Source organism: Ambystoma mexicanum, chromosome 5q (assembly GCF_040938575.1).
Source record: "Ambystoma mexicanum isolate Mex_15411 chromosome 5q, UKY_AmexF1_1, whole genome shotgun sequence".
Lineage (NCBI taxonomy): Eukaryota > Metazoa > Chordata > Amphibia > Caudata > Ambystomatidae > Ambystoma > Ambystoma mexicanum.
Window position 1 is genome coordinate 1,392,531,599 of NC_090933.1, and position 24,892 is coordinate 1,392,556,490.

Sequence of the window (24,892 nt, forward strand, 5' to 3'; positions counted from 1 at the left end):
GGCTAGGTGGGCCTTCTTTTTCTCCCCTTTTGTATTTCACGTCACTTACATTCCGGGAACAGCTAACCTGAAAGCGGATGCTCTCTCACGATCCCTGGAGAAAGGGGAAGAAACGCCTAGTGTGGATCAGCCTCTGCTTTCCCCACATCATTTCTTATTGACCTTGTCCTCTCACCTACAAACCATCGCTGACGCCACCAGGACGGATCCTGAAAGACCGGTCATTCTTCGGCGCAAGTTCGTATCGGAACATGATGGACTCCTGTTTTTTCGGAAGAGGCTTTACATTCCCGAGGGTTCGGTTCGTGAAGGCATATTACATGGGTTACATGGCTCTCCCATTGGTGGACATCGAGGGGTGAGAGCAACATGTGAACTGATTTCTCGACAATACTGGTGGCCAAGGTGGGCTACCGAGGTTAAGGGATTCATCGAGAGTTGTCCCGTCTGTGCTCAATGTAAAGTTCCAAGAAGACGACCTCTGGGTTTACTGGTACCCACTGAATTGGCACCATACCCATGGCATACTATCGCCACTGATTTCGTGGTTGAACTACCTCCCTCTGACGGGTACACTTGCATCATGGTTGTGGTCGACAGTTTTACTAAATATGCCCACTTCATTCCATTCCACAGAATCCCTACGGCTGCTCAGATGGCTTCCGTCTTTCTCCACGAAATCTATCGATTACATGGCCTTCCAGAAAAGATAATCTCGGATCGTGGTTCTCAATACCTTTCTGCCTTTTGGAACAAGGTGTGTAATCATCTAGGTGTACGTAGAGCGTTGAGTTCTGGTTATCATCCACAGACCAACGGTCTTACAGAAAGGACTAATCAGACCTTGGAGGAGTACCTCCGTTGTTTTTCCAACGCCACTCAGTCCAACTGGAAGGCATGCTTGGATCTCGCTGAAGTATCCTACAACAACACCATTCATGCCTCCATCGGAATCAGTCCATTCTTTTGTTCTACTGGTCAACATCCCAAATTGGTGCCGTTCCATCCTGTGCCCACTAGTACCGTACCATCTGCTGATGCCTTGGTCTCCAATATACAACGACAACAAGAATTGGCATATGATATCCTGAAGAGAGCGAAGGAACGGATGAAGGCCCAGGCTGACAGGAAAAGGAGTCCGGAACCAGATTTACAAGTAGGGCATAAGGTGTGGCTGTCCTCCAAAAATCTGCCTTTACGCAATTTACCGGTTAAACTGGCCCCCCGGTATTTTGCTCCTTTCACGATAACCGAACGGCTATCCTCTGTGGCTTTCCGTCTTCAGTTACCTCCCTCTTGGCATGTACACCCTGTTTTTCATGTCTCCCTTTTGAAACCCTATGTAGCAGATTCCTATGGTCGGTCCTGTCCTCGCCCTGCCTCTGTCATAGTCCAAGGGGTTCCAGAATTTGAGGTACAAGAGATTTGCGATGCCCGCTATCATAGGGGGGTGCTCCAATTCTTGGTGGATTGGAAGGGGTATCCAGCTTGTGATCGCACTTGGGAGCCTCATCAGCATGTGCATGCCTCCCGCTTAGTGCGGAAGTTCTATGATCGGTTTCCTTGGAAACCCGGGGCTCCGGGTCTTCCGGGGAGGGAACATAGTGTCACGCCACTTCGGGGGAGACCGAGGTCCAGGGCGACCGCTCTTCCTTCTCCTTCCTGGCGGATCTACCCGCGCTTTCGCGTCTGGGGAGCCGCCAGGAGGAGAGCGTCAGGAACCGCTGTTGGTGGGCTACGGCGCATGCGCGGGAGACCACTGTCTCAGTCTCGCGCATGCGCCGTGGATCAGGCTAGTGCATCGGGAAGGGTTCGCCTTCCAAGCCTCGTTTTGGGTCCGCCGGCGCTCGAGGGTGAAACGGCTTGCGTTTCAGGCCTCGCGGGCGCCGGCGGCCCATAAAAGGAAGCGGCAACAGAAGCAAATCGCGTCTCAACGCGGAAGCTTCGTTCGTGTTGCTCGCTCCTGGTTTTCTTGTAAAACTAGCTTCCTGCTATCCTGCCCTGCCTACAGCCTGTCTGGGAATCCTGACCTACTTGCCCTGCCTGGATCTACTTGCCCTGCCTGATCTACTTGCCCTGCCAGACCTACTTGCCCAGCCTACTACCAACTGCCAACCTGGGCACCCTGCCTACTTGCCCTGCCTGACCTACTTGCCCTGCCTGACCTACTGCCCTGCCTGACCTACTTGCCCTGCCTGACCTACTTGCCCTGCCTGTCCTACTTGCCTTGCCTACTGCCTTCCTGGGTATCCTGTCCTACTTGTCCTGCTGGTACCCTATTCCACTTAGGGCCCTGTTGCTTACTTACCCTTTTGTCTGCTTGAGGGGTCCAGTTAGCTCTAGGTCTTTTGGGTCTCTCTGGTCCCTGTTTCAGTACCTCGGTTCCTTGCTCTGCCCTGCGTCTTGCGGGTTCAAGGGTCCCCCCTGAATTCCCCTGGGACCTTTAGCTCGTTCCCAATCTGGTTCCCCTTTTCCAGTCTGTCTCAGCCTGGTGCATTGGTGCTCCATCTTCTTACCAGCTATCCGAAGTCAGCCTGCAGCTTGGTGCATCGACCTTCTACTTGGATCTCGCCTTGTTACGACACTTCAGACTGATCGTAGCCTCTCCTGTCTGTGCTTGCACAGTCCCATCGCCACGTTAATCGGGAGAGTGCTTTCCGTGGCGCTGGGAGTCTGCCCATCCTCCACCCTGTGCCATTTGGGTGGTGGAGAGGCGGGTTCCCCGAGTCACACACTCATCGTTCGGAAGACTGCAGTCTGGCGGCCTCAACAAGATCCACATCAAGGAAAACAGGTACACAATCATCACGAACATCTCAGCTTGACAGTTTCACCTGGTAAGAGTGTGAGCCCTTTTTTCCCACTCTTGCATGTGTTTTGCTGTGTGTGTTTAACATTTTTGTGTTCAAGACTGTGGAGCCTCACCTACTCCATGGGCATCATCTTTTTACTGTGTGTTACACAGCACCTTCAGTGCAGTGACACAGGGCAACCATAATGTATTTACCAACCCTGATTTGTATGGTTATTTAAAGGGTTTTAGCATCATCTTCATCCAAGAAAGATGCTTCTGAGTTGTCTGATATTAGATGGATTCAAGGCTTTCTCCCAAAATGCTGTGAATCCACAAGGTTTACGCCCCGATTGCCATTAAGCCCTGCCTTCTGGATTCGGGTTCTATGATTCAGACAGGGGCCATGGGGGTCATTATCCCGCTATCAGTAGAGCAGTGCTCTTCAAGCTTTTTGGGCCAGCCCCTCTGAGCAAAATGTGGGCAGGGCAGGTCCCCCAAAAATGCCAAATGGAAAATAAGTCCAAAAGACTATGAACTATCACGCTGTGTCACCACATCGTGCTCCCAGTATAGTCCCTTGGCTCCCCCACCTGCTCCCATCACAGACTCTGGGATTCTTCATCCACTCCTACCGAGTCCGCGGGCTCTCCACACCCCTTTACAGACCCTGTGCTCTCCACACCGTGCTCCCACCACTATCGCCTGACTCCCACTCATCCTGCTCCTACCACAGTCCCTGGGCTCCCCCCAGCTCATTCCTAGCACAGTCCCAGAGCCAGTGGCCGCTGGTGATTTCTTTAAATGGAGAGGCATAATTATTCTTCCCCCAGGACATTTTTCAAAATAATGGGTTAAAATGTTGAATTTATGAGGGGAGGCCACCTGGGGGTGTGCAGATCAAGGGAGCCTCTGCATAATCCTCTAGTCCTAAGGTCCCTAAAAGTGGTCTGACGCCCCACTTTACCCTCCTACCTCTAGACCAAGTGGACAGCAAGGTATGTGAACCCACCGAGGGACTCAGAGAATCTGGGCTCCTCTACACACAGAGCCGTCTGGATACACGTGGAGCCCCGAGGCACTGTTTCAGCCCCCAAGTGAGTGGGGAAAAGCATTTGATTCCATGCTACCCTATCGCCGATCCCAAAGGAGGAGGCATGAGGACCGCAGCGCTGCAGGGGCCGGTGAATAGAGGCCTACAAGTGCATCTAAACCTGTACAAAGACAGGAAAAACCCAGAGCCGAAGAAGTGAATCCCCCAGCTCGGAGGTTGGTGGTAGAGTGAGCCCAATTGAGAGTGCACTCTTAGAGCATAGATGGGGAAGTCAACCACCCAGAGGGCCATTCTGAGGCCCTGAATCTACCTCCCACAGGCACAGTTCTTGGAGCCCAATCAGGCTACTGCCAGCGCCAGGCCCGGGGGGGGGGGGTTCTGATGGAGGTGTTTCCACTCTCAGTTCCCCATCTTAAGACCTGCCTCTACGGTCACTGGTCACCGACGACATATAAGTGGAAGGAGCACACCATCCATCTGGGTTAGACCTTGCTGCATGTTCTGAGACGTACCTGCACCTGACTGGACATAAACAAAGGGGCCAACCACCAAGAGGACCTCCTGAACTGTGATATTAGAGGAGTACACCTTCCAACATAAGCTCCCTCACTACCAGAGGGGACCCCAAAGTGAGGATATAGTTTGGCACCAGACTGGGGTGCAAGGAGGCAAGATTCCTATGAGGGGAGAAAGACCGAAGCACTTCCCCCGACCCTAACCGCCGTGGTGTGGGCCCCCGATTTAGGGGTGTGTGCCCGCAACAGAGTTGCGGAGGATGACTCATGACCGAGCAGGACAACGGACTGTCGGAGGAACAGTCACGTGAGAGGCGGAAGTTACCCCCCAGAGTGCTGCACGGGAGGATAGAGCGAACTGAGGGCCATAAACACGCAACGGACCGAGGTGCATGGAAGCGAGGCAGAAATTGGCCACTTATAAATATAACTTGCACCGTCCTGGCCCAGAGACCCCGGCTCAAACGAAAATGGTGGCAATCTCGGAGGAGTCTGCAGCAACCAAAAAGGATGTGGCAGCCTTGATGGAGGAAATAAGGAATATGAGGGCGGACATCGGAATCAGGGTTGACAAGATTACCCAGAGAACAGACAAGATGGAGGAGCACCTGGAAGAAATCGAAAACAACCAGACCTCACTGAATAGCCTAGAGACACAATTGGACCAACGGATAGCGGAAATCGAGAGCCGGGATGAGGAACTTCGCCTCAAAATGGATGATCTGGACAATCGTGAAATGTGGAACAACCTGAGACTCTTCGGCATTCCGGACAGAGTGGGGGAGTCGGACCAACACCTCAAGAGAAAAATCCACAAAACTGGTGTTCAAGGATGACTCCATTGATGAGGCGAAGATTGAGAGGATCCACAGAATGGGAGGAGATGCCGGTGGGCCCAGGGCTGTCCTAGCCCAGTTCCATAACTACAGTGACAAAACCAAAATTCTAGAGAAGGCGAAGAAGAAGGGCTCAATCTCCTATGGCTCAGCAAGAGTGTCTTTTTTCCAGGATTTATTGATTCTGGCAAGGATGAGGATGTGCATGCCCCTGATGAAGTGGCTATAGGAAAAGTGGGTGCGTTATAGATGGGGCTTTCCATTCTCCCTCACATTTGAAATGGACGGCCACAAACGGAAGCTGAGGATGGAGGGAGACATCTGCAAATGTATGTCCAAACTGATGGGAGAACCTGAGAATGAGAGGAACCAGGGCGAAAGATCTGATGACAGGCAGTGGGGTATCCAGGGCACGAGACTGAGGTGCATACTGGGCTCCAGGAAGTACAGAAGGGTGAAAGCATTGCTGGGGGTAAACACTTGAAAGGATTGTTACATGGACAAGGGGGCCTAGTGAGAGTTCTGAATGGTGTGTGGTCTACTAGTGGGACGTTAAGAGCGTACATGATTTCTGTGGTTAGATGACAGCTGCAGACAACAAGGCATGGTTTTCGGGGGGGACTCAAGTATATTGGGATTGTGTAATTGATGGACCAAGAGAGAAACGGTCCCAGCTGGTGGTCCGATCTCAGCCCGGTGAAGTTAACCAGGAGGTGTTGGGAGCCTTTAAGGGGGCAGGGGTGGGGCGAGAGGGAGGGTAGGGGGTAGGAACAGGGCCTTCTTAAAGCAGATTATTATCGATGTCTTGGGGTGGACTTTGGGCTTGCTGCTGGGGATGGAACAAGAGATACGGGCGCAGAAGTGCGAGCAAGGCAGTAAATCTAGGCTCCCAGGGGGGTGGCTGTTTTAGGGTAGGCACGTTAAATGTTAAGGGGATGAATTTGCCCACGAAAAGATTGTTAGTGGCCAGGGAGTATTGTAGAGCAGGCCTCGATGTGATGTTCTTGCAGGAGACCAAGTATGCCAAAGGGGAGGAGCGAAGGGTCCCGGAAGGGGGACTGGGACAGGAATACTGCGGGTCTGGACCCTTGAGGAAGGCGGGAATGGGTATTCTTATAAGGAAGGGGCTGAAAATGGAGGTGACCAAAGTGTGGCCAGATGTTGAAGGTAGGGCCCTAATTGTAGTGGGCACTTTACAGAAAGTGTGCTGTACGCTGTCTACGGTGTACTGCCCCAATAAGGGGATGGGACTTTAACTTATGGGTTAACGTTAAGCTGGACAGACAGGTGGGAATTGCTGGAGAACAGGGCCTGCATGGGGAGGGTGTGAGGAGGCCTTGGAGATGCTGACGGTCTATGGGCTCAGGGACACATAGTGGGAACATCACCCGAATGAGAAAGGGTACACCTTTTACTCGGCCCCCCATGGTACTTTCACCAGAATTGACTATTTTTATATTTCGGGAGGTCTAGGGGAGTTGGCGCTGGGCCCAGAGATCTCCCCGGTCACATGGTCAGACCATGACATGGTAAAAGTGGTCTTAAACTGGTTGGGCCTACCACACAAAGGGTCAAAGTGGAGGTGCAATGAGTCACTGTGGAAGGACCCGAGTGGGTGGAAATGTCAGAAGAAATGGGCAAATATTTCAAAATAAATAATAGTGGGGAGGTCCTGAGGAAGGCAGTCTGGGAAGCAGGGACAGCAACTTGGAAAGGGATCTTGATTAGGGAAGGAGCGAGGAAGAAGAGTGAGCGGGCCTTAATTGAGAACAGGCTGAGGGAGGAAATCGTTCACCTCAACAGGAGTGCAAGGAATGCCACAGAAGAGAGGGAGGACAGGGTTCTGGTGGCCAGGAAGAAAAGGGAAGAACTTGGACTCCTTGAATAGGGACAAATTGTTATGATACTGCAGTTCCTGAATCAAAAGTTTTATGAGAAGAGAGATACGGTGGATGCATTATTAGCTGACAGATTACATGGGCAGCAATCCAAACAGTGGTAGGAAACCATAGATAAGGTGAATGGAGCGGGGTATCTGGGAAAGGTAAAGATACAGGAAGCATCTGCAACATTTTATGAGACCCTATATGAATCAGAGGCCAATCCGGGAGGGGAGACATAGTATCTTACCTAGTCGAAACGCAGATGCCAAGACTTTCTTGCAAGGAGGCTGCAGCATTGGATGCCCCAATTACTGCACAGGAAATCAAGAGGGCAGTGGGGCGGTTGCCACTGGGGACGGCCCCGGGATAAGATGGATACACTGCTGGCTTTTATAAGTCCTTTATCTCCCCTCTTCTCCCATTTATGGTGGAACTCTTCAATGACATTCTCGAGACAGGGGAAGCCCCTGAATCATTCTCCTGGGCGTTAAGTACAGTGATTCATAAAGAAGGCAGGGACCCCAGAAGGTGTGGGTCTTACCGTCCATCTCCCTGCTGAACATCGACGCTAAGATGTACACGAGGGTATTGGCGGCGAGACTGGAAGGAGGAAGACTGGAGGGTCCTGCACTGCCCAGGGAAGAAACCAGCTGCAGAGCAAAGCAACGAATAAAAGTTGCGCTCCTTAAAACCCAAGCAGGGTCCCTATCTGGTTCACTGTAGCTGTGCACTGCAAATTAGACCAGAGGAGGGAGGCCTGGCTCTCAGTTTGGTGAACTGGTTATTCCTACCAGCTCAAGGGGAGAAGATTAATTGCAGATCTTCCCTGTCATCGAAGTTTGGAGATTTGAACCCGCAGCAGGGCTTCACCGGGAGGTTCAGTCGTGGTAGAGGTCCTCTTCTGTCAGCTTCTCTTCGGTTCTCTCGATCCAGTGGTGACTCTGCCTTCTCAGTCCCAGAGACCTGCTTTTTATGCAGTTTTCCCCCATTCACACAGCCTGGCTGTCAATCACACAGCAGGGTGGCTGTCCCGCTGAGACAGTCACCACAGCCAATCTTACCAGAGTGCGACATGGGTCTCAAAGGAGACCCTGTGCAGGGAGTCTCAAACCCCTCCCTCACATCCTGTCCCCCTCAGACATTCAGGCGCCTAAGGAGGGCTTCTGTGCAGAAACCCACCAAAGGACGGCGAATAAAGGAACCAAACCTGGTTTGGCGCCCAGAGTAGAACACGATAAAGACTTTTACAAAAAGAAATGGTGAATAAACGCAGCCGGAACCGTATAAAAGTAAATATGGTCCAGCGGGTTTAACTTTGAGGCTACTAAGATAGCCTAAAACAACACCAAGGCTATTTAAAATAACTGTGGTAGGAAAAATAGGGTAGATACCACTGCCACCAGCCAAATCTTAATGAAAAGGGAACAAAATAATGTTCCATGAGAAACAGACAAAAATCGATAACTATTAACTCTTTTCAGAACTCTATGTAAGATAGTTTGTACTGAGACTGTGTATTTAAAAAGACTAATAAAGTCATTGGCAACTTTACATGTTCTGGGAGACAGTAGTCAGTCCCAGAAAATGGAGTTTAAGTGGGAAGTCTGAAAAAGACAACCCTGTGTCACTGCACTGAAGGTGCTGTGTAACACACAGTAAAAAGATGATGCCTATGGAGTAGGTGAGGCTCCACAGTCTATGAACACAAACATGTTAAACACACACAGCAAAACACATGTAAGAGTGGGAAAAAAGGCTCACACTCTTACCAGGTGAAAAAAATAAATCCTAGAAATCCAGCAAAGCTGCTGAGGGACTCAGTAGGTAAGGGAAATTAGCCATTGTAGAGAATTCTCCCTAACATGCAGGAAAATATTTGGCTGCTGCACACTGCGAGAGCCAGAGATACGTACCAATGTGATACTTGGAGAGTTCAGTGTTGAATATAGTTTAAAGGGAGGAAAGCAGATGGAACAATGTATGTGGCAAGTAAAGGAGGAGAATTATTGTCATGGAGTGATCAAGCGGAGTTGGTGATACAACTATATTCAAGGCTACCTGAGCAAGTGTTAGCAGTGGAGGAGAGTAAAGTTGGGGACATAAGAACAAGATCATCAGGAGTTGGGCAGCAGGTTTTCAAGAATAGATTAGGCTTTCTTAAGGGCTTTCTGCATTGTATTAGATTCAAGCGGGAAGCTCAACACAAGGTAGCCAAGTTACGCAGGGTACAGTTGGCTCTACACAAGGACGTGGAGGAAGAGTTGATCAGGATGGAGTCTGAAGATGTTATAGAAAAGATTCAGACTTCGGAATGGATTTGTCCAATTGTTGTTGTGAGAAAGCCCAATGGCACTGTGAGAATCTGCATAGATCTGAGAAACTTGAATAGTATGGTCGTGGCAGAGAAGTTTCCACTCCCCAGGATTGATGACTTATTTATTGGCATTGCTGCTGCTCGAGTGTATCCTATTCTAGACCTCAGATCACGAGATTGAACTGCATGAAGTCCTTCTAGAGTGGCTTATTCTAATAGAATCACCATTCCTCTTACCTGCAGAGTGCGTGCTGGTGACACCAGCTTCCCAACTATGGCCGCCACCTTTTGGAACACTCTCCCGTCCCAGATTAGGTTGATTGACTCTCATGCAGCACTCCGGAAAGCCATTAAAACCAGGCTCTTTATTTGAACAGGCATTTTCATCTTCTGTACGTATCTCTGCTATGCATCTAAGTAACTTGTACCAAGCATTACTCTATTGGGCCGCATTCTCGTAACCCTGAATCAAGATTTCTTATGTTCCTCATATCGCCTCGATGCTTGTGGGCTGTAGTGCGCTCTATAAATCAAAACTTTAAATAATAAATAATGAGTTTGATGGATCTGACAGCATTTATTACACCTGTAGGTGTTGCAGGATGCCTTTTGGGCTTGTTTCTGTGGCCAGTGTATTTCAAAATATTATGTACAGGTTGTTGGGCAATGAGAAGGTAGTGTTATTCTATCAGGATGATGTTTTGATTTGTGGGAAGAATGAGGAAGAGCATGAAGGTTGAGTGAGGAGAGTGTTGGAAATGTTGGATGAGGCATGTCTCATCATTGCTAAAATAAAAGGAGTACCTTTAAGGCATGCAAGGTAGTGTATTTGGGGCATGAGATCTCGCTGGAGGTGGTGAATCCAAAAGAATTATACAGTGGAGGCTATCAAGGGGATGGTGTGTCCCAAAAGCAAGGCTGATGTTTTCTCCTTCCAAGGCCTGGTGGAGTTTTATGGCAAATTTATTGAGAAATTGTCGGACAGGACACAGAACGAACATAAGGAGGCTTACCAGAAAAGGGGTGGTTTTTGAGTGGAATGGTGCGTGTGCCAAAGAGTTTGAGGATATTAAGCGAGCAATCTTAGATACCCATGTATTATCCAGTTTTGTAGAGGGTAGGACGATCCTGGTCTATGCGGATGCCAGCAATTGTGATTTTGGCGCAGTACTTATGCAACAGTGTGGGGCTGAGGGGCACACTATAGTGTTTGCGTCAAGAACATGAAAGGAAGCAGAGGCAAGGTACTCAGTAGTAGAAAAGGATGTGTTGGCGTGTGTTTGGGTTGTAGAAAAGTTTGAAATGTACCTGTGGGGTCGTGAGTTCATCATATAAACAGATCACAAACCTCTGAATAGCATATTTTTGAAAGGAGGATTGGAAGGGTTGTCAAGAAGAATAATGATGTGGGTGATTGGTCTGCAGGGGCTCCAATTTTGCATGGAGCATGTTCAAGAGAAAAACAATGTGGTTGTGGACGTCCTTTCGAAATCAGTGGTAGAAGGGCAAGCTGTTGTTGAGGAAGTTGAAAATGACAATGAAGGTGTTGATGAGATTTCTCCAAAAAGCGACCGCAAACATAAATACGTTTTTAAAGATGCAGTTTTATTTCTAAGTTTTCAGGGCTCCTCCAGCCCGGAAAACTTAGACAAAAAACCGCAGCTATTGCTTATTTAAAAAAATAAATAAATAGCACTTACCGAGATTCAGCTGCAGCTTTCCTGCTCTGGTCTCCGGTCCCCGTCCTCCGCATACAGCACCAATGAAGGAAAAGCCACCCAGCGGTAGCTTTTGTTTACTACAGCTGGCTGGCTTTTCCTTCATTAGTGCCGCAAAAGCAAAAGCCAGCACAGGCAGGCATCCATTTCACAAAATGGATGCGCCCATGTGCTTGCTTTTGCGAATTTTGAGCTTGAATAGCTCAAACTTTTACATAGGAAGTTTTAAAAAAAAAGTGCTAGTATTATTTTTTTTAATATTGCCTATCTATTTTTAAAATAAAATGTTTTACTGGACTATCCCTTTAACTGTTGGTGGTGTTCAATCTCCTTTCTAAGTGGCCCGAGGTTTGTGTTCTAAAGGAGGTGACCAGTAGAAGCATTATAAGGTTTCTGGAACCTTTGTCAGACAATGGTGCACAATTGATCTTCAAGGAATTTAAGGCGTTTTGGAGAAGTATGGTGTGGAGCAAGATATGACTTCTTTTTATCACCCGCAAGGCAATGGATGGGTCCATAGCCGGTCAGATAGCAAAGCGAGTCGAGCGCTCGCTTTGACATCTGTGCAGAGCCTGCTGATGCAGGTTTGAATCCCGGCAGGGCCAAATTCAGCCTTTCATCCGCCCGAGGTTGATAAATGAGCACCACACACCTCGGGAAATAAGCAGCGTTCAGATACCTGAGGGTTCGTAGCGCTATATAAATGCACAAACAAACCACACGTTCATGGAGGTAATCAGGATTGCGGTGGCTCCAGGGGGTGAATGGGTGCGCGCAGTGATGGAAAGGGTTTTTCAATATAGACTTGCTCCACATGCAGTGACGGGGACTACTCCATTTGATTGGAAGCCAAATACACCTTTGTGTGCCAGTTGGATGGGGAGATCAAGTTGTGGAGGTGTGATGGTGGAAGGTGTGAGAGAGAAACTTTTAGTTGGTTGCTGTAAATCCAACGAATGGTATGACAAGGTGAATTATTGCAGAAGTTTTTTGGTGCGTCGGGGGAGTTGATTAAGGTGAGGTTGCCAGTAAAAGTTAGAAAGGGTAACTCTGCATTTTCAGAGCCCAAGGAGGTGGTTAAGGATCTGGGTTGCTCCATTCTGGTCAAGGGCGGGGGAATTTGGAACAAGGAGAGGGTTGTGGTATGGCATGGGAATGGTGTGCCTTTGAAGAGAGTAGGATCAAGGGGTATATGAGAATGGAAGTGAGAGTTAGTGAGAGTGGGAGTTGTGGTGTATGTGTTCTCCACACTGATGGGTGCATAAGTATTGGTCTACACCTTTTTCTTGTTCTTTCCAGAGTTTTTACAATTACATGTTAATGTTATACAGAGATGTGGTGTTGAGAGGCTTGTAGGGAATTGCCTGTATGACTCTCGGCTCGCGGTGGTCACGCGCGCTCTCTGTCAGTGTTCGGAGCGAGAGCCACGTGACCACGGGAGACGGTTGAGAGGGGAAAATACGAATCGGAGCTGTGTAGCTGTTCGGGGCTGCGGGGAGCTCCGTAAAATAAAGGACTGCCTAGTTCATGTCCGTGTTGCTTCCACTTCTTTCAAGTGGCGATGAGGAAGCACACACAGAGCTCGCCGCGGAGCCTGGTGACGTCTCCCATTCGGCCACGAAGGAAGGTGTGCCGCCGTCAGAGGCATGGAGGTTGGGCCTCTGAAACCGTGTGAGGAGCCGTGTGGAAGGGGGGGGGCTGCAGAGGCTGTCTCGTTGGCGCCGGAAAGCGTGGCGCTGCAGGGGGACAGTCTCCCCACCTCTGCTGCTCCGAGTGGCTGTACGAGGAAAACAGCTCTTCCTGGTTGGTGCCGCCCACTCTGGCTCATTGGACAAGGAGGTGAGGAGCAGGGAGAAGGGAGGTGGGGCAAAACTGGAGGGGGAGGCACCTCAGAAAAGGAGGACAAGGCCAGTACTTGGCCATTACAGTGTGGGAGCGTCTCCAGGGAGACATTGAGACTGTGGCAAGACAAAGAGGGGGCAGCACAAAAGATTTTGTTGTGAAACAAGTATATGGTTATTAAACTGGCACCAGGAAAAAAAAATGCCACAGTGCAGTTTAAGCACTGGAAGACTAGTGCACGTAAAGAAGTGAATACTATAAGAGACATAAGATTGTCCAGGTGTGAACTTTGTGACATTTAGTGAAATTAGAGCACCAGGACATACAAAAAGATGGCTGCAGCTAGTATGTCGCCCCCACCATCGTTTCTGGCTGAACCCAGCGCTCCACCAATAAGGTGGGACAGGTGGAAGAGGCTGTTTGACACGTACCTGATTGCCATTGGTGGGGATAAGTTCGCATCAGCTAGAAAGGAAGCAATTTTACTTCACAATTTGGGAACTGAAGGCAGAAGTGTGTATGATGGGTTGCCTGATCCTCCACAGCTGGGCCAAGGAGAGGTGGATCAATATTCCTTGGCGGAAAGAAAGTTGGAGATACACTTTGAGGCCAAGAAGAACATAACTTTTGAGAGGCATAAGTTCTTCCAAAGAACACAAGGTCCACAGGAGCCAGGGAGAACTTTGTGGCAGCGTTGATGTCCCTTAGTTACACGTGCGAATTTGGACTGCTCACAGACTCTCTCATAAGGGATCAGTTGGTACGATGTACGAATAATGTAAAGATACAAGAGAGACTATTGTCCAAAGACGCATCACTGGAAGTAGCTATTGACACGGCAAGAAGCATGGAACAGACCCAGAAATATATGACTGATATGAAGGGAGAAAAGTCGGAGGGAGAAGTGGCTGTGGTGAGGGGATTTCGTAAAGGAGTTCCCAACAAGGAGATAAGATGCTACAAGTGTGGAAGTAACCGCCACATTTCAACTAGCATGTTTTGTCCAGCCAGAAACATCTCTTGTCTGAAATGCAAGAAAAAGGGTCATTTTGCGAAAGTTTGCCGTGAGTCGGGAGTAGTGCAGAACATTGAAGAAGGAGGTAGGGTGCCCGAGCAAGAAGAAGATTGTGCAGTGGGGATCAGCAGCCAGACAAAGCATATACTAGAAGTGTCAGAGGTATCTAATAAAGGTGGTGCACCTTTAGATGTGTTCATAGTCAACGGGAAGGCAATAACAATGAAGGTGGACAGTTGTTCGCCGTGGACTTTGTAGTCGAAAGCAACATTTTTAGGTCGCATGCAGGGAGATGTGAAGCAACTGAAGGAACACAAGATCGAACCTTATGCGTATGGGAATGTGAGGATTGAAATTTTGGGCATGTTCCAGGCTTCGATTGACTATAAAGGAAGAAGCTGTGAAGCGGAGATATACGTTACTCAAGAAGGTTCGACACTCCTGGGATGGGGTGAACAGTGGAAGTTGGGTATCAGAATCCAAGCGAATGCGGAAAGGCCTATGGATGTGGCTGAGCTGAAGGATAGGTGGGAGAAGGAGTACCCTAAAGTGTTTCAAGATGAACTAGGAGTGCTGAAGGGATTTGCGCATCAGATTCAGCTGAAGGCAGGAGCCACTCCAAAAGTGCACAAGGTGAGGCCAGTGCCTCATGAACTGAATGAAAAGTTAAAAGTAGAAGTGGAATCACTACTGCAAAGAGGAATAATTGAGAAAAGTGAAAGCTCTGAATGGCTGTCGCCGGTGGTAGTAGCAGCGAAGGCAAATGGAGATATCAGACTGTGTGTAGACTTGCGAGACTTGAACAGAAATATCTTGATTGATAGACATCCCCTGCCGATAATTGGTGATAAATTATCTGTCTTAAACAATGCTAAAATATTTTCAGTCATTGATCTTTCTCAAGCTTATTATCAGGTTCCACTGATGGAGGATTTTCAACATTTGACGGCATTCATTACAGTATTTGGTACATTTAGATATTGCAGGATGCCGTTTGGGCTCGCCTCGGCGGCAGCTGTATTTCAAATGGTGATGGAGACGGTGCTGTGCGGAGTGAAGAACATTATTGTATTCCAAGATGATGTTCTGATATATGCGAATTCCACTGAAGAACATGAGGCAGTGTTGAGAAAGGTGTTAGACAGATTGAGTGAGGCAGGATTAACGGTGAAAAGGAGCAAGTGAAAGATTGGGGTGCACAGGGTAGAATTTCTTGGTCATGAGACAGATGAGAAGGGTGTGAGGCCTAAGAGGAATTTGGTGGAAGCAGTGAAGGTTGCACCGGTACCAGAGAGTAAGGAACAAGTGAAATCATTCCTAGGTTTGGCCGAATATTACCATAAATTTGTGAAGGATTTTGCAAAAGTGTCTATTCCTCTCAGAATATTGCTCAAGAAAGGTGCAAAATTTGAATGGTCAGCAGAGTGTGATGTGGCTTTTGAGTGTATCAAGCAAGCGGTGAGTGAGGCACCATCCATAGGAAGGTTTGATCCTAAGGATAAAATTGTTTTGGTGGTCGATGCGAGCATGCTTGGGCTGGGAGCAACATTGGCGCAGTATGACAGGGACAATACGGAAAGAGTTATTGCATTTGCGTCTAGGACGTTGAGAGGTGCAGAGTGCAAATATTCTGTTATTGAAAGGGAAACCTTGGCTATGTTCTGGGCAGTGAGCCATTTCAAGTATTTCTTGTGGGGAAGATTTGTGGTTAGGTCGGATCACAAGCCCATGAGAGTGGAAGATGGGCGTTAGGTTCCCCAAGGAATAGCAGGTGGGGTTTGGGGCTCCAAAATTTTTACTTTGATGTGAGCTATCTGCCGGCAAAGAGAAATGTGGTGGCGGACTGTCTGTCCAGGTTGCCGGTAAGTGGTGGCTTTGCGGAAGACAGAGAGGCAGAGGAGGATTCGGTTGTGGCAGAAATACTGAATGCAGTTAGCAAGGTTGAGTGGACACGGGAAGAAGATATTGATGAGGATCTTAGACTTGTAAAGGGCTGGACTGTGAAGGGATGGTCTGCAAAAGGAGATTTGGATAGTAAATTCAATACTTGGTGGGAGATAAGGGATGAGTTGAATCTGTGTGAAGACAGGCTGAGAAGAGAAAGGTGTGTTGTTCCTCCGCAGTCTCTCAGGTCGGTGCTGGTGAGTTTGGCTCATCAGGGTCATCCGGGAGAGGCTGCTATGAAAAGAAAATTGAGGCAACATTATTGGTGGCCGGGAATCGATAGATGTGCTGAAAGGTTTGTTAAAGATTGTATGACCTGTCAAACGAGTGACAAGTTCAGAGTAGTAAGGGAGGCCCCTTTGATACCTAATGTGGTGCCAGACCAGCCTTGGTGCAAATTGGCGGTGGACATTATGGGTCCTGTAGCAGGTCTGGGAGATGACCAGAAGTTTTTATTTGTTGTAGTGGATTTTCATTCTAAATGGTTTGAATGGGAAGCGGTGAAAGAGGTTACGGCTAAGGAGTTGATTTATTTTTTAGAGAGACTGTTCCTTAAAGAAGGGGTGCCTATTGAAATTGTGTCTGATAATGGGGTACAATTTGTATCTGAGGCAATGAGGAAATTTCTTGCAGGCTATAGCATAAAACACACGAGGACTGCGTTGTATAATCCTAAGGCGAATGGTCTTGTTGAAAGAGTCAATAGGTACATAAAAGGGGGTCTGCAGATGGCCATGAATTCGGGACAACCATGGAGGGGGTATTAAGGTTACTAACGTGGAATTACGTCACCACGCCACACTCCGTGACTGGTGTATCTCCCTTTGTATCATTGAAAGGTAGGAACAAGGCTTTGTCCATGATGGCTGGGGATGGCCAAGGTGGTGAATGTTGATCGGGATCACATTATGAAGCTTATTACGTTGAGTCAGGAGAAAAATAAGGAATTGTTTGATGACAGGATGAGGGTGAAAGAACAGGAATGGAAAGTTGGGGAGAAGAATCCCAGACTGGTAAACAAATGTGTGGAAAGTAAGTTCCTGGGACCGAAGAAGATATGTGTGGTAAGAAGTAATGTGGTTATTTTGGAGGGAGGTGAAGTTTGGTCAAAAGGAAGGTTGGCAAGAGTAAGTGATGTGAATGTCATTAAGTCGGATGAGAAAGTGAGGGAAGGAGTTGTGAAGGTTGGTTACAGTACATTAGGAAAGGAGATGAAAGAAGGTGCGGTAGACGGAAAAAATGTCGAAAGGAAAATTGATACTGATGGGAGAGCTAATGAAGAATGTTCGCATAGGACTAGATCAAAGCCTGTGTGGATGAGGGATTATGAAACTTGAAATACCTAGATCTCATTCCATGTAAGGTATAATGTAAATGTAAGTTTAGTAACATTTTATTCTTATCTGAAGTGATCGTATTTTATATGTCTTTAGGTTGATCAGTTACATTAGTTATTTTGCTGACTGTTCCTTCTTTGTTGTGGTTATAATTTTTGTTCTATTACAAGGGGGAAGATGTGTAGGGAAATGCCTGTATGACTCTCGGCTCGCGGTGGTCACGCGCGCTCTCTGTCAGTGTTCGGAGCGAGAGCCGCGTGACCACAGGAGACGGTTGAGAGGGGAAAATACAGAGCTCCGTAAAATAAAGGACTCACTAGTTCATGTCCGTGTTGCTTCCACTTCTTTCAAGGCTCTTAATTTATAATGTATATTTGTGTATAGTTTGGGTTAAGGAAGGGAGGTGTTAGTAGGTTTCTTGCATAGTGCTTATTGCTCTTGTTTAGTAATGTACTTGGGTCTCCTGTTAATTGATGATGTACATGGGTTCTGTCAGCTGGAACCTGGAGTCTTGATGTGAAGGTTCCAGGTTCCAGCAGAGTCAGTTTAGTGGAAGACTGGCTGGGGTCACTGTAGAAAGCAGCTCACTTGGCTCTTGGTGAGTGCAGTCAATAAAGAGACATTGCCATTAATCCTGTCTATGTGAGTCACTTCAAGTTCCCCACACCTAACATAGTGTTGGGGGAGAGAAGGAATGGTTGCCAAATAGGAGGAACAGAGGAAGATACGGTCAGGGAGCGATGCAACTAGGATGCTTTTTGTGAGTGGTACAAGATGGGTTGGCAGGCAGGAGGACATTAAGAAAGGAGTGGGTGGAGGCGACAGAATCTAATCTTAAAAACAATCAGTAGTTTATTGCTTGTAGATTCTAACCTCTCTCTAATTATTTCACACTACAGGTCCCCCTCTGGTGGAAGACATGCAGGAGGACTTCTTTCCAATCTGCATTGATGGTATGCAAACCTAAAGGGTGCTGTGCACATAGCAAGAGAGGGACAGCCAAAACTCAACTATCCAAGCTTACACTCATCCTTCATACAAACAAACCACACAAACAGAACAAACACATTCCAATAGTTTTCAAAACTCATCAAATACACACCCATCTAACTCACACACAATGCATGCATGCTCTTGTTCTTCAGACACTCCCATGTGCCTTGAAACTTGTGTATAGGCGCATTATAAATGGCATATCATATATCATGCAAAACATTCCCCAGGCATGTATTTTTGTATTTTTTTTATTTGATATGGTTGAAAAATGAAAATGTACCATTCTAAGAAACCTTAAGATTTAACAGAGTTCACTTAAGATCATAATGAGTAGAACGTCAAAAAGAAAAACATGAAATATCATTACAATTCATCATTACACCAGGTTAGACTATTATCGTCCACTTATCCAAAAAAGGGCTTTAGGCTACGTAGCTTAAAATCAACAAAATATATTGGCCAGTAAATATCGTCGCCTATGTGCTGCTCTCTTCCATTAGAAGTCTACACTGACCAAAATATTTTTCAAAATACACTTTTCTTCTAGCATTCAAGTATGGACAATCGATTAGCAGATATTTCATGGTTTCAACTTCCTTCTGATCATTACAAAAACAACATCACCAATCTATTATTGGCCAATTCAATCTTGACCTTGAAACTTCTCTGGTCGGCCATAAGTTCAGCCGTAGTCTTAAGAACTGTTGCCACATTTTGTAACCGGGACATTTTGATAGATACTTTGGCTAAGTGCCAAGTGCCTTCAATTTATATTTAAGATTTTTAAATACCATACACTTATCACAGTGCTCCAAAGATCACCGCCAGTAGTTTCTCCAACATTTGAATTTTGCTTTTTCCAGAACTTGTAGCAAAGTCTCAAGTGATATGTCAGCTATAACATTCCAAACAATCCACCTTGCATTTAAACAGGCCTTCCAATAGTTCAGATTCAATTGTAAAATGGAGTTTGGTTCAACTAAGACATTTTCTTAATAAACACCAAGCCTTCCACGTCATCACTGCCTTTAGCAACAACAAACCCAACACATATCTAATGATCTTAATTGGAACCACACCGGGGATGCCCACAACCTTCTTCCAGAAAATCCCCTCGATTAAGTTCCAATGTATGTAACAATTGAAAAACTTTGTCTCAGATCCAAAAGTCGGGATAGGAATCACCTTTCGGTTGTAAAATATGATGAGTGGCTCACTAGAGAATTTACCAAAACTGAGATGAATTGTAGTCTTATTAATAAATACAGTTCCTCTGAGTATTGTTATAGCACCCCCCTAAAAATCTATAATGATTTACTCTCAGTAATGGGAGATTATATATAGACCATCTAAAAGGTGGATTTTTTACCTCTGGGTTAAGGATCCAGATATCAAATTGTTCATATTTATTTAAAAACCCATTTACTTATGCATATTCTTGTAATTTTGTGAACTGCCTTTGAAGTCCGAACAGAGTCTGGTCTATCAAGAGCAGATTATCGGCATATAGGAGCCTCGAGTTTAGGGATATACCCAATTTAGGGGTGAGCCATCCAGCTGCATCTAGGACTAGACCTAGGTCAGCTATTAATTGCTCAAATGAAGCAGGGGCGGGAATACACCCCAGCTTTAAGCTTCTAAAGGTGGGTATAGGAGATGTCAGCTGCCCCAGGGCATTTAACCTAATATGTATCAAGGTTTCTGAATATAGATCTTTTATGATATCTAATAACCCCTGAGGACAACCCCATTTTCCAATGTTTTCCATAATGTTGATCGCTCTACACAATCGAAAGTCTGTTTAAAATCATTAAAAGCTAAATAAACCGGAAGTCCCATAAAATAGGCAATCCTTTTTATGATTGCTAGCGAAAACAGGTTAACGGAGGCCCCCAGTCCTGCCGTAAACCCAGATTGATATATATATATATATATGATAACCGCTCGGCGCCCTAATCCACAGCATAGTTTGTTTCAGTAACCTATTATTCAATGCCACCACACAAAGTGCACCAGTTGTAAGTGTTTTATTCATTAAATGTGTCCGTTACTGTGACACGTGTTTCGGCATGTGTCCTTCTTCAAAACCAGACATGTACTATGGATCCAAATCACAAACAAAAGAATATGAAATAAAAACTTGTGTTACATACACATGGTTATAATCATTTTTTTAGTTTTTTCCAAAGAAATTGCGATTATCAGATATAGAGGATGTGTTGGGTAAGAGAAGAAAAGGAAAATACAAATAAAAGTAAAAAAAACATGACTAATGATCATCTCTCAAACACGTCATAATCCGTTATCTGTACATTTCATTCAAAGCCGAAAAGTGCTGTATGTGTTTCATTATAGCGCTATGATGCAGTAATCCTGTTACCAGATTTAATTGTTATATCTGTGTTCCCGGATTTAAATATGCTATATGATTCACAGCCAATTACAGTGTATTCTAATATGTCTCAGTTGTGCGTCCTCCACACCAATATTCTTTCTGTTCCATTACACTGTGTCGTGCTGGTCGATTAGTGAGTGCCATTACGTGAGTTTCTAATGACTATTTAGCTGTATGAACACGTACGAAATAACGATAGAAACTATGACTTACCCAATTAGTGAGCAAGGTAAGATATCTTCAGGTGTGCATAGTGTGTTCTTGTACGGCAGTGTGTAATTGGGTAACCTCCCTGTGCCTACATGTAATGTAAAAAACAAAGCGTCCATGTCGTGCAGAATAGTCTCCTTGGACGCTTTGTGGTGTACCCTTTATAGTATAGTATTTCTTCCCCTTATGCACCACTCCATAAGTCACATATGTTCTATCAGGTGTCCAACATGTGAGTGATCGACACACATGTATCCTTGTGCACATCGTCTCGTGAATTGCCCTTCTCCTTCTACTGCTTTACATGGCCAGTTACTGCAAGTGATATGCTCTTCTGCGTTCACAACACACACACAGTGTAAGTACCGTGAAAATACACTCTTCCTTGGATCTCCCCATCTATTCCATTGCTCCCCTAATAATTGCAACCGGTTGCATGTTGAGTTGCATTTCGCATAGTGACACTAACGCGCCGCCTAACTCATTCCCTGAGTGTGAAGATCATGTTCACCCCAAGAACGTTCTCCCGCATCGCTTTGCTCGCTGCACCCTTAATTCTAACGTTGATGCTCTGACTTTAAGAGTCAGTGCTATAATGCCAGCGTGAAACAAAGGCACTTTGCGTAGGCTTGCAGAAACCTGCTGTCCTATACATCCTCTGGGTCTGAGAGGCTTATGCCTCGCAGCATCACTCACCTGAGTACTCACCTGAGTGCTGTCGCGGAGGGGAGTCACCGAGGGTTTTCTCTGTCTCAGAGTCACGGTGGCTTCCTTCCGAGGTAGACCTTATCTTCAAAAAAAGAAGAAGCCTTACATTGGACTTACCTGCAGAAAGAAACTGGACTATTCAGGTGAGGAGGAGGTGATTGGGGAATGTAGCAACTCGAGTGAAGACGAAGCGATTGCTGACCTTCTAGCTGATCCCGTAGCCTATAGCGCCAGTTCTGATATTATTCTGGCCCCAGCGTCTCTGATGGCAGGGGTCTCCTGACCATTCACAAGAACTCTGTCTCTGTAATACTTTTTAGTCTTGTCTGGAATAGAGTTATATACATCTAAATTCTGTTGTTCCCACAGACCCAGGGATACTAAAGAAACACTGGCAGAGAAAGTTTCCACTTGCCATAGGTACTTCTTCCTCTCGGGAGAAGGCTAAGGAGACAGTGTGGACCCCTCAAGGTTAACCCTTACATCTCGAATCTCCTTTCACATCGTCAGTTGACCCACAAGCATAACATTTCCCAAATGTCTTGATGAATGGGGGCTTGTTCTGACCTCCATCTGGTTTGGGTCCAGATGGTACACTAGCCTGATTCGGTTTCCCTTGTGGTTTACCCTTATTTTTCTGTTTGTGGCCTCTTTTGGATTGAAGGTATTAGAATTCTCCTTGTTATCTTTCTTTGGCTGTTTTCCCTCATCCTTCTTCTGAGTTGCCCCCAGAATCCTTGTGAGTAGCCCTGTTGGAAACCCAAAAGTCAGCAGCCTTAGCTAGTTTCTTGGGATCTATCTCCTTAGAATCAGCCAAGTGCTGTCTGAGCTCAGGAGAGCAGGCATCATAAATTGAATCCAACATAAAAAGATTTCTCATACCTTCATAAGTGTTTACTCTGTAACCCTTAACCCAACTATCTATGTTTTTCAAACATTCACATTCCCAGGTAGCCCAAGGGGTACCATCATGCTTTTTGAGGGTCCTAAACCTCTTAAAGTACTGGGAAGGGGTCTTCCCAAATCTAGCAATTAAAGCTAGCTTCACACACTCATAATCCATCCTATCCACCTCCCCAACTCCATCACAACATCACATGCAACAGTGGGCAGCCTAGAGAAGAGCCAAGGAAGCAACTGATTCCCTGTAATATCTTAAATCCCATGGTTATACTCAAACATTGCCAACCAATCCAAAATATCAAGCTTAACCTCATACATACCCACAATTTCTTTAGGCATACAGGGTCTCTTAGGAGTGGAAGACCTAGAAGACTCTGGGAGAGAAGCATTTTCAAGAGATAACTTTTTCATTTCTAAGGCATGATTCATTTCCATTTTTCTGAGCTTAAGTTCTTGATGCTTTTGTTCAGTTTGAGCATTTAAACGTTTAAATTCCAATTCAAGCCTCATCTTTTCTAGGGCAATGAATTCAGGACTGAGTGTAGGGCCTGATGGGGTCCCAGTGGACACAGGTTGAGGTTGCTGAGCAGGCGAGGGAGCAGTGAGGCCTACGTTAGGAGACACATTTGCCTAATCTAACTCGTCAATAACAGACACATTATCATCCTCATGTGCTGGAGGGTTGGATATTTCAGACCCACTCTCCAGATGTTGTTTCTCTAACAACCTTTAAATTAATTCTGACTTTTTGCCTTTAACAGAGAGATTCCTATCTCTACACAGATTTTTCAGATAATCCACAGTGTAACTAAGGAGGGTCTCCTGACTGTAGCTTTCCATATCAGACATGATTAAAATTGCTTTTTAGTGATGTTTAGACTTGTGGTTAGTTGGTCCAAGGTAATAGCAGCACTCTAAGTGTAATCACTATACTTGATCCTCACCGCTGTACACCAGTGTTAGGCAGAATTATATGCAGTACTCTTTGGGAACTCCACATACAATCAAGACTACAAGTGACAGTACAAATTCACCTTTGGTGCACGCCTTACAGTCAGAGAAACACATGTCATACATGCAGCTAATCTAACACCGATGATACAAGCAAACCTCCCATCTGCACCACATCCAGGAAACGCAGTCTATGGTCACATGCCACCTGCACACAGATCATATGCATCATACACAGCACAGTCCATGCTTGCACACGTAACACGAGCATGCTGAAGGCACACAGAACACATGTCGCACGTGCTCACTCGCACTCACACTGTTTTTCTCTTTCCCTTCTCAGGTCCTGGGGAGGATGGGGGATTCCGGCCAGAAAGAGCCCTGAGGATTGTGCTTGTTGGGAAAACTGAAGCTGGGAAAAGCGCCACTGGGAACAGCATCCTTGGGGACCAGAGGTTCCAGGTGAAAGCAAGTGCTGCTTCACAAACACAACGTTGTGCTAAGGAGTGTGTTGTCCGGGGCCAGAGGCATATCACAGTTGTTGATACGCCGGGGCTATTTGACACAAATTCCTCCCTTTCTGATACTATCAAGGAGTTGTGTGCGAGTGTGGTGTTGTCTGACCCGGGACCCCACGCCATCCTCCTGGTGCTGCAGGTGGGAAGATTCACAGAGGAAGAGGCCCAGGCTGTGAATATTATCCGGGACTTATTCGGGGAGGAAGCAGCCAAGTACACAGTGCTCCTCTTTACAAGGAAGGATGGATTGGGAGATCAGCCCATCCAGGAGTTTGTTCAGGAGGAAGAAAGGCTGAAGCGTCTGATTGAGGCCTTTGGGGGTCGCGTCTGCGCCTTCAATAACAGGGCGACGGGAGCAGAGCAGGAGCTGCAGGTCTCAGAGCTCCTAGGGATCATAGACCGGATGGTGCAGCAGAATGGGGGGAGCCACTACTCAGGTGGGATATATGAACGTGCAGAGAAGCTTATTAAGGATATGAGCAGGCATCTCGAACAACTTGAAAAGGAGCGCAGAGCCAAGTTGAATGCATTAAAGCGCGAACATGAGCGCGAGGTGCAAGGAATCAGAAGCGGGACGGGTCCAGGGAAAGAAACTCGGATAAAGTGGTGCAGAGAGACATTCACCCAAAGGTCCAAAGAAATAGAGGCCCACTATGACAACTTAATGGGAGAGCTGCGCAGCAATCCTGTACAAGCTCTATTCCCTGCCTTGCCAGCTTTTCCTGGGGGCCTCGGTGGAGCGGCTATTGGGGCGTGTATTGGCATAGTAGGGGGCCCGGGCGGGATGGCTCTGGGGGCAGCAATAGGAGGCGCTCTGGGGTCTGCTCTGGGGGCGGATGTTGGAGGACTCAAAGCATATATAAACAACAAATAGCTAGGGATGTTACACAGGCAGGAAAAGTTGTCACTTTTGAAAGCTGTCTATTGACGAGCCTCCTTGAAATACCCACTTCCAGGCAGTG

The 24,892-nt window shown here is 46.7% G+C and overlaps 1 protein-coding gene across 1 annotated transcript in view; it reads left to right on the forward strand.

The window, feature by feature from the left end:
* The window catches only part of LOC138498455 (uncharacterized), a 403,932-nt gene that overhangs the window by 44,711 nt on the left and 334,329 nt on the right, over positions 1-24,892 (forward strand). The window contains exons 2-3 of the mRNA XM_069622206.1: positions 18,149-18,202; positions 23,756-24,803. Coding sequence (XP_069478307.1) covers positions 18,169-18,202; positions 23,756-24,803 — 1,082 coding nt within the window. The 5' untranslated portion in view covers positions 18,149-18,168. The remainder of the gene's footprint in view (positions 1-18,148; positions 18,203-23,755; positions 24,804-24,892) is intronic.